This window comes from Genypterus blacodes, unplaced genomic scaffold, assembly GCF_046128005.1.
Source record: "Genypterus blacodes isolate CSIRO-AG114 ecotype Tasmania unplaced genomic scaffold, CSIRO-AGI_Gbla_v1 ptg000072l_1, whole genome shotgun sequence".
Classification (NCBI taxonomy): domain Eukaryota; kingdom Metazoa; phylum Chordata; class Actinopteri; order Ophidiiformes; family Ophidiidae; genus Genypterus; species Genypterus blacodes.
Genome location: NW_027466882.1, coordinates 622,101 through 639,971, shown reverse-complemented (window position 1 = coordinate 639,971; position 17,871 = coordinate 622,101). Strand labels below are relative to the sequence as shown.

At 42.0% G+C, this 17,871-nt stretch overlaps 1 protein-coding gene across 1 annotated transcript in view; it reads left to right on the top strand.

The window, feature by feature from the left end:
* The window catches only part of ptprua (protein tyrosine phosphatase receptor type Ua), a 162,008-nt gene that overhangs the window by 62,639 nt on the left and 81,498 nt on the right, over window positions 1–17,871 (top strand). The window contains exon 3 of the mRNA XM_076157262.1: window positions 17,492–17,763. Coding sequence (XP_076013377.1) covers window positions 17,492–17,763 — 272 coding nt within the window. The remainder of the gene's footprint in view (window positions 1–17,491; window positions 17,764–17,871) is intronic.

The following is a 17,871-nucleotide window of genomic DNA, read 5'->3' as shown; positions in this document are numbered from 1 at the left end:
GAAATGTAATAAGAATTCAAGAACAGGACAGTGCGTTGAAATGTATTCACTCTTTTTGAAAAGATATAAATCAACCTGCTTTTGTTTCCCATTCCAGCTCAATCATTGTGCTACATATTCATCTGAGCAGTGTGTTGGCCTCAGTTTTGTCATTGTTCAGAGCGCAGAACAGAGCTGAGATGAATAGTCTATAATGTGGCAGGCACACTCAGGCCTGCCGCAGTACACCACTCTGTAGAAAGAAAATGAACATAGGGAAGCTGCGGGTGGACGGACATGTACCGTGGTAAAAATAGAACAATATACATTTCAGTGCTGCAAATGGCGAAGTAAGCAGTCATAGATATACAAAGGTGACATTGTACTCTAAAATGCTAAATTTAGTAACATTTCAATGGAAAGAGCACATTTTATTATGTATTATGTATTATTTATCTGTATATTGAAAGAAAGAAAGGAATTTATTATTAATTAGAGACATCGGATAAGTGCAGTAAAAACAGAGAGGGAAATCTTCCAAAATTTAAATGAAAAATACTCGTACCATAGAACTGTACAGTGGGTGCAGTGTACAACACTAAGGTTATTGTAGTTGAAGAAGGGAATTTATGTAGAGTTGAGCATTTTAACTAGTTTGTGCATCAATGTATTTTATGTATCATCACACAACATCTTATTTACCCACCAAGGATCAGCAGCTTGAACCCACACAGGTCAGTGAACAGCGGGAAGACGACGAAGAAGTTGTCACACAACCATCATAATTAGTAAACAAGCAGTTGTACAGGCAGGGAGTAGAAGGAGTCACAGCTTAGAAACTTAAAAATAAATCATTCTGTGTTCCTTGAAATAAGTGATCAGTTAGATAAACAGGAGATCAGGGACTGGATGTACCGACATGAAACACATCTAATTTACTAAGGTTGCAGCTAATTATGGAATCAACAAATGTGACCCCTACCAAGAGCATTTGGTGTGTGAATGAGAGATTACAAGGTGCTGTTGAATGATGGAATCTGTCCAACATGGAGGCTTCAACAAGCTTGGAAAATAAATTGTGTGGTATTGAAATCCAGATTCATAATGAAGGAAGTAACAAAAATATCAAAACACTTTACAAGGACTCAATTTAACTTCAGCTGCTATCCATGCAACAGGTGTCACCAGAAGAACTACTGAGGTAATAAATGAGGTTACTGTTCCTGGAGATGAAAGTGTCCTGATAGAGCCAGGATACTTTGGCGCAACATTTGTGATTCTGTGTGTTGCTTCACAGACTACTTGTACATTCATGGAATTTTTTGTGTTTTTGATTTCTATATATGCGTTTGCTGATGTAAGGGGCGGTAAGCGGTATGTGAGTACAAAGTATGGCTCCAATAACGTCGGGAAATGTCACAAAACTCCCATTTAGTGCGTTGAATATCTTTTTTGAGTGTGGGGAAATTGATGTGTTTGTGCGAAATGAACAGTGAACTCAGCACCGGGGACACTGTGCGACAAAATGGAGACTGTGATATGCCAGCAGTTTCAATACACCTTTGTGAGAAATTTCACCCATAATTGCCAGCTGCTCATTGAGTGGCACTTCATTTAATTCAAAATACGTAAGTAACTGCACTTACGATATCCGTTAAATACATAATGCGTAAAGGAGAGAAACACACCTTGTAGTGACTCATGTAGCTGACATGCAAACAGTGGCTCTGCGTGCCTGTTTAACACATAACACACAGATTTTTGAGAACAAGCTTAGTACATTTAGCCCAACATCCATATTCTTATATCAAAACTTAAAATGCACTAACAAACTATACGGTAAAGTACCAGGCTCACGGCTGAAAAAAAAAGACAAAAGAGAATAGTTTTAGTTTGAGAATAAAAATGCAATGTTACGAGAATAAAGTAGTAACATTTCAATGAAAAAAAGTTTTATGATATTAAAGTCTATAATGGGGTCGGAGCCTCTGCAATAGGACTCTGCAGACAAATTGCTTTTTATACCCACAATTCACAAATTTTCTCAAAATATTACCACTCCATTATCGGAATGTTGAGACGTTTATTTTCTCGAAATGTTAAGACCTCAGTCTAGTTTTGAAGTAAAATCTGTTTTATTATCTCTAAAAGTGAACATTCTGTCGTATGGTTTGAACAAGCCAGTTCGACATATTTGGGTATATAAAGAGCAGCTGATTGATGAATACACAATGTGATAAATGAGATGGTTGAGGAGATACAAGTGTTTAATGTGGTTTAAAGGGGACTTATCGTACAGATCTAGGGATCTTAGGGATCTTTTTTGAATAACATTCACCTGCTTCCGCTCTCACTTGCTGCAGCCTCATTCAAAACATACTCCCTACTATTATACAAATGAAAAATTAGGGTAAGAGCGTAAAAAGTCAACTTACTTGGAGACTCAGTCCATATCTTTGGCTTGCCAGAAGGACAGCCTATCAAACATTAATCAATTTTCAGATTGCACTGGCTTTACGCTGCAAATAACAAATCAACATCTGACCACTCAAATATGTAGCTGCTTAGGGATGTAACAGCTGCTGTTCCAGATACAGCGCCACATTTGTTGCACAGCGGTGGAACTTTGTGTGTACTATATATCCTCTTTTTTTCTCCTCCCACTCATTTTGTTCTTGAGGTCGTTGCGCTTGTTTTTAAGACCCCGTCAGGTGTCAACAAAACTCGAGTGGGATGTCACATGGGATGTCTTCCCAGCAACACGATCTCATTATTTTCAAGGTGCCCAGGTTGCTCGCTAAGGGAACAGCAGCACTATTTCTCTTTTACAGGGACAAAGAGGAATATCATAGCATGAGCTGAGGATTCATAGAAGGAGCTTGGCACGGTGCAACGATAGAAAAGGGTATCTCACCTCCTCAAACTGAATATCTCCAGATTTGCCCAGATGAAATCAATTTGCTTGGTTATCGTTTGAGCCTCACCAGAAGAAAGCCCTTTGTTCAAATCCCATGCTGACTTTTTGTCCTTTCTGTGGTGCAGTTTGCGTGTTCTCCCTTTTCTTGCATGGGTTTCCGTCACCATCAAAAATGTGTGTTAGGTTTAATTTTTCTGCCTTTTCTCTTGACCAAGGCAGTAGTCTGTAGACCTAGAGTTGATGTTGGTCCTCAGGCACCGCACTGTGGCTGCACCTAATAGTTAAAATGGGACAAATGCAAAGGACAAGCCTCCCCACAGGGATAAACAAAGTGGAAACAGTGTTAATGCATACAACCTTTCAGTGTCTATATTTATTATTATCTTTCATTATAATTGTCTTTCATTTGCCAATTAACACATTTACTAGAATTAAATATTACATTTTTCATCATCAGTTCTATCAGGCTTGTGTGAAAGAAATGTGTGGACAGCTCAATCAAAAGTGGCTCCCATGACATTTTCAATTCGTTCAAGTTTTTGTAGTCAAGTGAAGAGGAATTTTTATTTAAATTCATTATAATCCAATGATCAATGCAATATTTCATAATAAATTGTAATAGCAATCAACAAGAATCAATTACTTCCTCAAAATAAGCAGAAAATCCACATACTTTGTAGAAGTATGAATGTCAAGGTCTTCTTAAGCTAGACTTTGAATTCCTTTCCATTTGTTGTTGTCCTTTGTGGTGGAATATGAAGCCAAATTCACAGATGAGGAGGGGTTCAGTTGTGGGGGATTTGCTGGATTATGTGTGATGCAGATCCATTATTAATCAATTAAGAATTTGGATTTAATGAATATTTGCTCTGACGTGTTGCTGTCCCTGATCCCTTTTGCGCTATTTGGCACAAATTAAGACTTACTGACAAACGGGGGCAAATCTGGAGCAAGCATTTTGCAAGTAATCCACTTGAGTATTCACGGTAAGGAGTTAGTTTCTCCTGTGATGATAGGAGGCATCACTGAGTCAGAGGTTGATGCAGGTTGAAAGAGGAGAAAACGTAAGGCAGGTAAGGAGAGAAGGGGAAACAAAGTGAGATGAAATCATGCGACAGTTTATTATGCAGATGAGGAGAGTTGCCGACTTCTAAACTGTCTGAGCGTTTCCTAATTCATCACTGTCACTTTCAGAGCGTGTGTGTTAGTACGCGCGTGTGTTAGTGTTAGTTACGGTACGACACACCATCTGCGTGGCGGCCACCGGCTCTGATTGATCACCCCTCTGCAGACTACAGGAGCACATTCCTGAGCTCCGCTTCACCCGTGGGTGCCACAGAGCCTTGATTAAGGCAGAAATGACCCCAGAAATGAGAGCCACTGGAGGGTTCACCCTTTCGCACTGTGTCCTCTGTCTGTCTCTCACTCTCTCATTATCTCTTTCCACTTTCCCGATTAGTTTTGCCTCACCCCCCGTGTTCACCCATCTGCTCTTGTTCTCTTGTCTTCCTTTCTTCCTTTCTTTCGTTCGTGCTTTCGTTCGTTCGTTCGTTCGTTCGTTCGTTCGTTCGTTCGTTCCTCAAACTGCAATTAGTCTCCTAATTAGACCTTTCTCAGGTGCACCACATGAGAAATTCACAAAGGCCGGGTGCAGTGCGATGGCTAGAAGCAACATGAAATGCAAAATATATTGATTTGTTTTCTGCCCTGCTTGGAGGCAAAACATTGCCGGAAAATAAACTTGACATTTTGGGTGTTCTCGTTAATTTGGGGAATTAGTATCCTAAACGGGCCCTATGTTTATTAAAACTTGTTGTACCCTTAGGTTCAGCTTATTCTGAAATTTGTCGGTTGACTTTTGTCTGTCTTTTTGTACAACTAAAGCATAAAACAGTGTCCTGGAATCCACACTTCTAGTCTAACCGATGTTCTTCACACACCATATTTGCCATGCAGGTGGCGTAGTTGGCAGTGGAGAGACTGTTAAACAGCACATTAAGTATTTTGTTTAGTAGATACTTCAGCATCTTAGTGCCAGTGGTTTGTCTTTTTCCACCTCCTTGATTTCTAATTAATGGACCATTTTACAAATCCTAAGACAAGGACAGATGATGTTCTCTCGTCTACTGTTGCTGTAGCTGAGGTTCCTACCGTCCCACAACAGTTCCAAATGTATTAATAACATTCTTGTACAAAGGGAATACTTTATAAAATCATACTAACAACACAGAAGGACCCTACATGAGTAAAGTCTTTTAGATAGAGAAGGTCAAGAGTTATTGTGCCTTTATTGGTCTCAACGCACAATGGAAATGTGTAACAGGCACATTTTAAGACACGAGATACAGGATGCCATAATTGCATCCAGACACTAAACCCAGCTCAAGGGGGAGAGACAAAGAGAGAGAAGAGAGAGAGAGGCTGTAGTTGTTTGAAAAAGAGGTACAACAACAAACTGCAAATCAAAACCTTCTATTTAAATAAACTGACGAATCAATGGAGAGGTGCGATTTATCAAATTAATTGATCATCAACACGAATGAGGAAATTTGGGAAATGTATTGTAATACTATACCACTTATATTGACACATTAGGTCTGTTTTAAGATTCCCTGTCACTGTGCTTGTGTGAGGGAGTGTATTTTGACTGACTGATTGAGTGGCTGTAATTGGATAGGGGAGCGGAGGCAACTTTCCTTACGACAGCTGACAAAATAATCTCCAGCGTCATCGGGTTTCAGATTCTATGAGTGGTTGCTTGAGGGCGGATCCATACCGCATCACAAAGGGAAGAAGACGTTTTTGCTCTTGACAGCTGGCGGACCTTCACCACTCATGCAGAAATTCAACATGCTTGAACGTTTCAGTCCACAGAGAGGAAAGCTAGTAACACTCTTGTTCTTCTTTCCCTCTTACCTCCCTACCAACTCTGGTGGGCCGCTGAGTATGGAAGCTGTGAACTTGTCTTCCATTAGAGTGGTGTAATCCCCGGGAGTGTCACCAGCTCGAATCTTACGGCTGCTATTACATCCCTTGGCATTACATTATTTATCCTCACAGCTGACACCTATCACCCATTGTGGCTGCTCTGCAACCCTGTCATCATCACCACCGCCCCACTGGATCAGCCCCGTTCGCCTCAAATTAACATCCACAGATCCACAGGGGGACCCACACATGCACTTTCCACACCTTCATTTAGCCTCCATACCTTCTTCTGCTGTAGCACCCTACAGGAGGTGAGATTTGTGCAAAGCTGTGGAGGATTAGTGCGGAAGAGTGGCTTAGGTTGAAAAATAAAAGTCACTCCCTCAGCTGTTATGTCTCACTCCTGTACTTTTCCCAATTCAATGGGAAAAAGTTGAAAATAAGAAAGTCAAAAGCTGCTTGTTATGTTTAATTTGGTGAAGTTGATAATCCTTTCATAGGACTTCAAAAGGCCTGTTGAAAATAGCAAAGCTTTATATGAAGATGCCAGCCGAGGCCTTTTCTTAAACAGCGAGGTCCAAGCGTGTACATGTTTTCACTCAGTCCTGCATAATAAACTGATACTGACCCAAAATGCGCACACACACACACACACACACCTTGCTCTCTCACACACAGGTCAGGGGTCAGTGTTGTATTGTTTCCCATCTCTCGTGGCTCCCGTCTCTCTGAACATCTTCCAAACACTCTCTCTCTCCCCCGTCATAGATTAATTGGATTTTTGACCCAGTTCCCATTTGCTCCCCTTCCTCCCTCTCCTCTCCTCGGCTCTGCTCGTGCTGTCATGAGATCGTGTGTATGAATGAATGAGTGTGTAGGTCACTGCGTGTGCACATACAGAAGAGGATTTAGTTCGTCCATGGGTACCACGTTTCCAGTCTGTTGGGACCATTTGTCTCCGTGACACCCCTTCTTGTCACGCCCCCCATAGGATGGCAACAGCCAGCAAACAAAGCCAGACACCCTCTTTGAACCCCCCTTCTCTCTCTCTGCCCCCCTCCCTCTTAATTCCAGCCACTTGCTGTCTTGTCACAACTTTAACAGCCACTGTCACTACAGTTGCTATTGTTTTCCTGACATTTGGGAAGCACTCTAAGGGGTTTGTTGCCCTTAGGTTCAGCTGTAGCGCAGTCCACAGAAATCCAGTAAAGGAGAAGACACGAGGAATAACCCCGTCTATCCATGGCTGAAAATCTGTGTCTCTCATTTCTGTTTGTTGTTCTGCCTCTGTCACCCTGAATTCACTTATGGATCTGTATGCCAGCGAGAGGGACAGGGACATCTTGAGGTCTTTCCCTTTTACATGCCCTGGTCGTTTTGTTCCATCGAGTCCTTTGCTCTAGAGAATATTTCGCAATCCAGTGCTTGACCTTGCAATATACAGGCGGCATTCTCGTCTATTGTAACCGAAATAACGAATGTAATTGCTGTAATAGTTGTGAGTATTTCCCCTTATGAATATTTCATCAGGATTTTTCATCTCTGTATTTGTAATCACAGACCTGGCTGATGCCGGGCCAGTAGCGGCGGCTCTTTTATGTTCTTTTTGCCTGCGTTGCTGCAATGATTTGTAGTCAGTCGGACAGCTCTATACCCCCACCGTTAGCGGATCTGAGGATTAAGAATTCCGCTCATAAATGTCAAATGATAGATTTGAAACCAGCAAGCATTTTCCCCCCAACTTCAACCGAGATGCTTATTATGCTGATTTATTGCTATTGATTTCAATTTCCAAGGCTTTATTCGCTGGAAGCTGTACCATTAAAAACACAGCCACGCAAAGACATGAATTAAGGTCCCGGGGAGCACAAACGTCTTTCAATTGTCTGGCAGAAAAAATGACTTTTGAATGAGCAGCGTTGCACGTGCATCTGTGCGAGCAAATTAACTTGAAGCGAGGCCTGCTTTCTGTTTGGCCCTTTTGAATCACGCCACAGGCCATTGGCTGGTTTTGTTTTCCTCTCGCAGCCAATTGGATTCAAGCGTGGGTGATTTTGAATAACTGTCTGCTCCGGCTTTGTGTGCGGTACGTTTAGCCGTTGGTCGTTTCCTTTTGTCCCAGATGGGAGTTGTAAAGGGGCCCTATCAGGTAGCGGGGCTCCCTTTCAATGACACATTTAAAATTTAAACCACTCTCTGTGTTTAATCCAACGGTTTTGCCATGTGTTCAGGCACAGACACATTCTTTGTTATTTAAAGAGCCTGGATAAACCCTGAAGGGCAGCATTAGTGTGCCCTCTACTGTCAGAATTAAACATCAACCCAAGTCTATCTACAACAATTATTTAGAAATTTAGATAAAAATACAATTTGTTAGGTTAATGTTTTATCTAAATTGTATTCATACCTAATCCTTCTTTATTGGTTTTTCATGAAATAAAAACTTTTGGAAAAGCTCATTTCTACTTGGGGGGTATTTTCTGAAATCAAAATGCTAATTGGTATTTTAGTAATAATGTTTGCACAAATTTACAACTTCCTGCTGATTTAATTTAAAAATGAATATATTTATTGTATCTGTGCTGGCCTTCATTAACACACAAAAAGCAAATGTGTTTTTTTGCTGTCACACTCAGTGGCCTTGCTGTAGTTGTTGTCGCATTCATTGTGTCAGTATTGTAGCTTTCTCTGCCTACACTAACCTGTACGGTGTGTAGGCAGTATTTAACTCAGGTCAGGGCTCAAACTGCTCAGCTAAGAGAGGGTGGGTGAGCTAGAGTAGGGTTGCTAGTGGATACAGGGTCATTGTGCTGCTTGAAGGTGATCTGGACCAGATGGTCGCCTCTCTCCTCCAGATGCACTTTACGTTTCCATATCTGCCACCGGCACACAGTAGGACTGTAACTGATACGGCCTTATCGCAATCACTTGGTGTGTGTGTGTGTGTGTGTGTGTGTGTGTGTGTGTGTGTGTGTGTGTGTGTGTGTGTGTGTGTGTGTGTGTGTGTGTGTGTGTGTGTGTGTGTGTGTGTGTGTGTGTGTGTGTGTGTGTGTGTGTGTGTGTGTGTGTGTGTGTGTGTGTGTGTGTGTGTGGGGGGGGGGGGGGGAAGTGGGGTCGCAGCGGGCCTTGATCCAGCCTGGCACATCCAGACCTCTACCCTCTACGCTGCTGCTGCTGCGGCTCTGCACTGCACCACTGATGGAAATCCGATTTTAGGATATTGGTCTCAAACTTCCCACCCACTTCTTGAAGCACGCATCAGTGAAGGGCAAACATAGCCATGACATGAGCTCATCTGGAGAAGAGATGGCTTTAGGAAATGGAAGTTTTTGTCTTTGCAGCACAGAAGTGGAGGACTTGTGAAAGCTCCTCTGCAGGACCTGGTCTCATCGATTGGTCTCTTCCTCCTCTTACCTCAAGTTACTCTACCTGAGTACTTGTTCTCGTGTTGCATTGTGTAATGTGTCTTGATCTTACAGGATGTTGTAAGGCTCCGCTTCCCTCCCCCTCATTGTAACACTTGATGTCTGAGAGATTTCAGGGTCTCGAATGTGATGGAGTGTGTTACAGTACATTATGGCAGCTTTAGCAATTCTATTTTGAGGCGACACAAACATTAGGAGCTGTGGAGAGTGTGATAACACAACATGTCTTTGAACAATAGGATTTTCTCACCTTGAAGGACCGTCGTCTCAGTTTCAGAAATATCCATTAGGTGTTAGGAGGAAAACAGCTGTTTGAAGCAGATTGTAAATTATGTAGATGCAGTTCATGTGTTTTTTAGAATTTTGCATTTTACCATTTTCAGCTTTGGATGGTAATGTATCAGTATGGCTCATTTTCATATTTGGAGAATTTATTGCTTCGAACAGCGCAGAAAGTTGCATTCATAAAGGTCACAGCGGTTTGATCCTTGCAATCATGAATAAATTGTATGTCGAGGAATCCATAGCAAATGAAGCAACATGTTTGACAAGAGGAACTCTCGCTCATAAAATATGTACATATGCATAATGTCAGGGTTTATCTGATCAACCCCTACAGAGGGAATGCTGCCATTGACCAATCAGAATTGAGCCAATTTAGCCAATTAAGTTCTGGCGTGTACAACTCTTCATCAAGAACCACACATGATCAATCATTTTGGATAACACGGATGTCAGTCATTCCAATTACTTTTATATTTACGCATATACATATTCAATTTCTGTTGATTCGTGTAGCCTGAAACTACTTTATATTCTCTCTGTTCTTACTCATCATTGCATATTCATCACAGCTTAGGTCAGGATGTCCAAACATGGTGCCTGATCCTCAGCAGCATGTCGGGAGGAAAGGGGAAGGAGCACAGGGGGATGATATGCTGTATTTACGTTTTTAAAATCCAGAACCAGAGAAATAGGCCAGAGAGAAACAGAGAAATGATGGCACGGAGAGAACAGAGCACAAGCTCCCCAAAAGGCTTCCGGGATGCCGAGATGAAACAAACAGTAGATCACAGGAACAGGATGAAGAGGCTGAGGGTGTGTGGTTTATCTAGATGCAGCAAAGGAGTGTAGAGGTGGTCGTGGTATAAGGGAGGATTGTCAGCCCGGTGTGTGTCACTGGTTAGCTCCCAATACAGTACTGGAGTGTGTATCGAGTTTGACCTCATATATTTGCGTTTGTGTATGTGTTTCTAGAGCAAATTTAGTCCTTGGGAGAGTTGCATCCATTTTGAAGTGTGGATATTTCACCTGTTGCAGTCTGTTGTCATCATTAACATAAAAGTAGTCAGTCATGAGCATGAGCATGAAAAAAAACAATGGCTGCTCGACCAGAGAAAAGGTCACCGTAGACAAATCTGATTCAGGTTAAGATATTGATCGTATATTCAGAAATTATTTATTTTGTGACATCAGAATGACATTTCCTATCAGCTCATTGAAATGAATATGTTTACTACATCTGTAACACTGGTGGAACAATGAGAACTGCCCACTGTTTGTTCTCCTACCATGAGTCTTTACCAGATTCCTTACCCATAATGCTCCCACCTTAATCGAAAGTCAATAGTACGTTTTGTCATGCCCAAGCTGGAGGTAAGATATATCAAGAATTATGGATTGTAATGTCATTTTCTTTTAGATAGGTGGGACTCTGGTCAAGGAAAGAGTTGATTACATTTTGGTCTTTTACTTTATTTATCATTGCAATATATGACATTTGTCAAGATTCTTGAACAGAAACACACTCAATGGGGAGAAATACATCTTTGCATGTGTGTCCTATGTTCGACTATCAACAGGTGCAAGTTGTCACCGTTACTTTACATTCAAATCAACAAATAAGTCCTCACACAAATACCACCAATATGTATTTTCGTAATACAATTCACAGTAAGTATTTCAGTATATCTGATTTGAAGTTAATAATAGTAAATGTTTTTGTATTGCCAATAAAAGCTAAATCAAAGGACGAGGGGTCCTTGATGAAGATATACTTTATCATAGAAGGTTTACATAACTGGACAATGCTACGTGCTATATATATGTTCCATAAAAGCTAAGGTAATAACACAAACCACTGGGATAATATTTAACTTAAGTAACTCCAGGATGGAGCTGATTGAATCCACGGAGGTCCTCAAAAGTACAGCTAATGAACAGTCGAGGGTCGTGATCTTGCCACATGAACCTTAACTCAGATCTGACAAGCAATGTACATCTGGTGGGCATATTTTGCTTTTTATGTGGCCTTAATCCGTGTATTTTGGAGGCGAAAAAACACATTAATGACTCTGTTGTTGTCACCAGCCTCCAGGTTTTCTGTTGGGCTCTTGAATCTCACCTGGGGAATTCATTAGCTCTGGCTGTCAGCGGCAGTCAGACGCACACTGTTTGCAGGGAGTTTAGGCTCCGTCAGTGTCGCATTCATGACCAGCTGGTGTTGGTTTGCAGATTTCCCATTTGCACGGTGTAAGCACTGTGTCACTTTGTAAATGGCGAAATCTGCATTGCCTTTTGGCTCCAGTAAACAAGCCTCAGCACCAGTGTTTACTGCCAGCTGGGCAGATCACACACCCCCGCCAGAGATACAAAGAGAAGCGAACAGCAAGACAGATCTGTGCGCTCCCAATCATCTATGCCCGCCCTTTGCTTCTTTTATATGTGCAATATCACCTGAGGTCAACATTGCTGCAGGGTTGCACAATCAAAAAAGAATAGCGGAACAAAAGAAAATGAAGAACTGAAAGACCAAATTCAGAGTTCAAATTGAAAATCTTGGGCGACCTTCTCTTGATGCCCAGGAGAAAGGGGGGTGGGTGGATGTTGAGGAAAATGGTCTTGCTTGCTCTCAGATCACACAATCGCCAATCGTCACAACCAGCAGCCCAACAAGACACAGTTAACTGTGTTTCAGGGAGACGGGGAGTCGTGGTGGAGGTGGTGGTTGGCTCGAGATAAAACCCTGATTAAAATACATCAGTTCTTGCTTGGTCTTTTTCGAGGAAAGATGGTGTTTTCATTGGGCAGCACAGGGCCGGGCTGAGTTATACAAAGCATTACTGATGGGAATGGAGGAAAGCTAACAGAATATGATGGAGACAAACATAAAGATAAAAGGCCTTCCTATCTCGCCCTCTTCCCCCGCTCCCCTCCTCCCTTCCACTTTCAGCTCCTCGCCGTTTTCCCTCAGTGTAAGTGTGATAAAAGTGGGAACACCTATGACTCAGGTTTCCACCCCACCTTCTGATATGAATTCAGGGAGCTGAGGCCGTCCCCTAATCTCTTAATGCATGTTCCCTTGCCCTTGGCAGGGTCACGGGAGAAATAGATGGAGCCTTATCAGCTTTTATGGATTTATGGAGAATTTTTAACACGTTGTGTGCAGATATGCACGTGTGTTTTTTTGCATGTGTGTCTGCATGTTCAGGCCGCAAGGATGCGGTCGTCAGACCTGCAATATCTTCATGAATTTGATCAAGTTCCCAATTACTGCATCAATCACGTCAATTCTTAATGCAAAATTGAAGAGATGTCCTGTTTTTGCAGGAATAAACATATTCCTGTCTGCGGACCTTCAGGGACGGATCTCATCTCATCTCTCCTTCTCAAACACACACACACGCCTCTCTTTATCATTTTAAAGCACAACAGTATTTCTCAAATTGCAATATGGAGAAAGCAGTTCCAGGTCTTGTTTTACCCCCATTCAGCCACTAGGCGGCCACAGCCTGTTGTTGTCTCTCCCTCGTCCTCTGGAGTCAGAGATTTGACAACAAGGTGGACTGTACAAGTGATACTTAAGTTAATACATGTTTAGCCTAAGTGTTATTGTTACTATGGTGACCCAAGCTTACAACTGTACGGATGTATTCATCAGAGATTGCAGTGCTCTGGTTTGAATCAGACAGGCTGATATAAATCTTGCAATATTTACCAAAGGTTTTGCACCAGAGATACAGTAGAAGCTGTGAATGCCCCTCAGTGTTTCTTAAAAAACATTTGAATTCCTTAATTCTGGCAAGTCATAACCTTACTGTCACAACAGAAGGACACTTGGTAACTTTTACTCAGTGAAGGGATCCAGCGGTTCATAGGTGAAGAAAAGCAATTTATCCACGGAGCCTCCCCTCCGAGTCCTCACAGATCAAAGGGACGGCAGCGGGGCCGACGAGGGCTAAGCCGGCACCTGACCAGCTTCCAATGTTAGCAGGTGAAGGAGGGAAAAATATCCCTGTTTTCCAGCGAGTACAGCGAGATCTCAAAGGACAGCAGTTGCTTGTTATCATAGGATATTTCTGGCAGCTTGACGTCTCATCCGTGCTTTTGGGTCACGGGAGATGGAACAGAGGGGAAGCGTTGGACAGTGGTGTGGGCGGTTTTGTGACATGCATATCAAATGTGCTTACATCCAGCATGTCGAGGATCTGCCCCAGCTTTTGACCTGGGTTTTTTTTTCCCCCCTTTTCCTTGCTTTTAAAAACCAGGGGACTGTCATTGCTTATGATAAAAGAAATCCAAAGGTTGTCTGTGATTCTCCAGCTGGCTTGCTGTGTAACTGACAGCCCGAGCTGCTGACCGAGCAGCATTACTGCAGGCTCCATATTTAACCAGGCTCCTGGTGATATGTGCTTGCTTTTGAATTCCAAATGATCCAGCTGCACCAGGGGTAAAGCATCGAAAAAGGCTAGATAACACATGCCACACTCTGTATAATTGAGTTCATACCACAGTTGCCTTTTCATAAACAAATGCGTGAACGGTAAAGACTTAAAACTGCACATTCCAAATTGAACAGCAGCAATTATATCTTGCAACTGACACTTTTTGCATCTCGTCAACTGTATATACCTTCATTTGAAATAGTTTTATTTGCTTCACCATGCCTAGGAAGTAAACCGCTAAGGTGCTACTCAAGAACCACCAGTCGAGAGAAGAAAATATGCATGTAGAATGGCATAATCTATGTGAATTCTAATACCAAAACAATCCTGTCCTGTGAGCGACCGGTCACCACACATTGATATTTTTTATTCCTGCAGCTATTTGGCTCGACATAAAACAGATGAATAGTTGATTTGAGGAGACGTGGAGGAGGAAATGCAGGTTGAGTTATGGGAAGTTGGGTGAAAGTGAAGAAGAATGTGAAGGACCGGAGGAGAAGGAGGAGGAGGAGGAAGAGTGGTGGTGGACTTAGAAAGGAATCAGATTTGGTGGGGGTTGGAAGAAGCCACTTCTTACTCCTGGGAAGGTCGGCAGGATTTGGAACTGAGATCGCTTGGGGCCCTGTAAATTGTGTGTGTGTGTGTGTTTGTGTCTGTGTGTGTGTGTGTGTGTGTGAGAGAGTGTGTGTGTGTGCTGATATGTGTCCTCCATGTCAGTGTGTGAGTATTACAGCCATCTCTCTGGTTTAAGCATTCCCTTGGTTGCCATTATGGCCTAATAACCGTGTCAGTATGATTAATAGCATGAGGCAGGGCTCTGATTGCACACTCATTCAACTACACTACATAGACGACTACACTACCCATGATAACCCTGTCAGGCTCATTCACCCCGCCCATCTCCGACCAGCACAAACTGCAGTAGATGCGAAAGGTCAAACATACAATTAAGCCGCCTTTTTCCTCCCACCGGCAACACCAAATGACTCGATTCAGTAATGGCGATGATGATGATTGGAAGATTAGTAAAGTTGGGGATGGCGCTCTGGGCTCCCTGCGGCCACCTTAACCAATCCAGGTAATAAGTGCAGCAAATGCCTCATTCTGCTTCATCTCTGCTTCAGATTTGTTTCTATAATGCGAGCATCTCACTCACTTAATTTCACGTCATTACAAAGGTGTGTGAGGCATCTGGGGATGTGATATTGGAGCTGTATTTTTCTAAAAACGCAACAACTGCAACCTGAAGTCAAAGAAGGGACACATGGATTATTCATATCCAAATCATTTTCCTGGCAAAAGAAGTGTGAGTGCATGGTTCTTCTCACTTATTGCACATTTCTATTCCATCACTGTGTATTGAATTGTTGTCAGTATACAACCGCGGCACAGTATTGACACAAGTTTTACAGATGCTGTGACATTGAAACTTTCTTTTTTACTGCCGGCTGCAACTTCAAAAGTAAAGATCCTTAACTGCGTGTCAGCAGTTTTACTCGGAGGTATAAATATTTGGTGACAGTGTTTGGATTGTATTTTATTTTTGGTGACCCCTTGTGACCCATTTAGAGATTATTTTGTGTGGTTTGGTTGCAAACAAACTTTCAAAAACGGTTTTTTTTGGGTATATGTTTGACAAAAGGGGTGAGATTGTTCAAATATGAATCTATATTTAAACTTTTGCTGTGGTTTAATGTGGACAACACACATTGATTGATTGTACCCACCCTTGCCATGAACACTGGATGACAACAGACTGTTTTTAGTGATCCTCTCTCAAAATATTGCTCTGTTCCGCTGGCTTCAGATTCCAGCGTTTGTATTACTGGATGCATTTCTACTTTGCAACTTTTGACAATGTTGCACGCTCACAACTATTCTGTTTCCCTCTTCAAATGAGGAAAAGCTACAAAAAAGCAGAATGACTCATCTTGAAATTGAGTTTTGCGGTGCTATGAAGGCCGGAGTCACAGACAGACCTCCCCCCTACATTTTTCCTCTCTTTCTATTGTGGCATTCTTTTCATAGCGAGAAAATATCTGCAATTCTGCTTGGAATCTGTGAACCTTGGTCAAAAATAAAAGCCCTTCTCTGACACCCAGCGCTGGAGCTTTGAACAGACCAGATCTAAGGCAGCGGAGCAAACTGATGGACACACAGTAAAAGGGGGGAAGCAGGGACAGGCCAGATTTTTACAAATAGTCAGAGAGGAATGCACATATAGTCTGGATGTCTGGATAACAACCTTGGGCCTGTCAGATTTCACTTTTTTCGGGGTTTAAAAATAAGAAGATGGCCTGCGCTGAGTGGTTGAAAACTAACAGAACATATCTATCCAGGGTTGAGGTGTTAACAGGTGAAATCCAGATAGTTGGATCTTGTTATTTTTTATTTTAGGTCACTCAATGTCTTATCCTAGGTGGAAATGCTGCAGTCCTGCTATTTGTCAAGCGTGTGTGGGTGGTGCAGGTATCACAGCTGTTATGGAGAACAGGAGCCTTTGCTGGTATTTCTGTTTATAAAGTAAAAACCACAGCAGTGTTCTTTATCTGTGAAACAAAGGGGAACCCAAGTCTGGCTTACGAGCCCGTTTTCTGTCTTAATATTAACATTTAGGATGTCTTCTTTTTTTGTAAATGATGATAAATGATAATTGATTATTATGCTTGAACCCTATACTTGAAGTTGTAAACTGGAGTGCTTGTGTATGCAGTACCATTAACGGCCACTAGATGCTTGTTATGGCAAAGTTTGACCCCAACAGAAATCCAATTAATGTGACAAATTATGTCCTTAAATTCTAAGCCAATACATAAAAGCCTTATTACTTTGATTATATTTTACAGTCTGATTTAATTATATTACCTTACATTATATTGCATTAACCTTTACAACTACTATCGACTTTTATCCCAAACCTGTGAGATTTGTACGTTTGTATTGCAACTTCAAAAAATCTGTAATCATGTAAATCATCTAAAAATGTCCATGGATTTTCTAACAATTATGGGATATTTTTTTTTTTTTTTCCAAAACATTTCCAGGCAAGGACAATGGGGTTTCATGCTTCTGCAACTTCTCCAGGACTTTCATGACCGTATAGAAACCCTCTGCTCAGGTCTATAGTGGGACATTATGTTCCACCCCCTGGAGCTTTTTATCATTATCATTATCTTTTTAAACTTAAAGTCTCCTAAGTACTTGTCCACTAATTGCTTTCCCTTGCACTGTGTAATTTATGTGATCATTTGCTCTGTTTGCACATTTTCTTTCATAACCAGTGTGTAATACTATTGTTAAACAATGTTTAATACTTTAACATATATGGTGAATTAAGGTTGTAAATTAAATGGCCCCCTAAAAGCAGCTCTGCTTCCATTATACAGCGCTCCTATTTTGTTTTTTGTGTAATGCTAAATGATTCTTTAGTCATGAGTCTTCAAATCCTGCCCTCACTTTGTCCACTTTTTTTTCACAACAGTCCTTATGATGGTTATCCTTTCCTTGTATCCCTCCAGGGTCCTTCATGATGGTGAATTCCTCTCAGCATTACGCGGGCCAGCGGGCTCAGCTGCTTCTGCTGCCACTCAGCGAGAACGACACCCACTGCATACAGTTCAGCTACTTCCTGTACAGCCGCGATGGCCACAGCCCAGGGGACCTGCAGGTCTACATTCGGGTCAATGGCGGCCCCAAAGGCAGCGCTGTGTGGAATATCTCCGGCTCCCAGGGCCGCCAGTGGCACCAAGTGGAGCTTGCTGTGAGCACTTTCTGGCCCAGTGAATACCAGGTGAGAACCCACAAAGAAAATAATCAGAGGGGCTCCAGGCTTGGAATGAATATGTCTTTCAACAAAGGAAGAACTTTCCTGCAAAAGATACAAAACACTTTGTGTTTT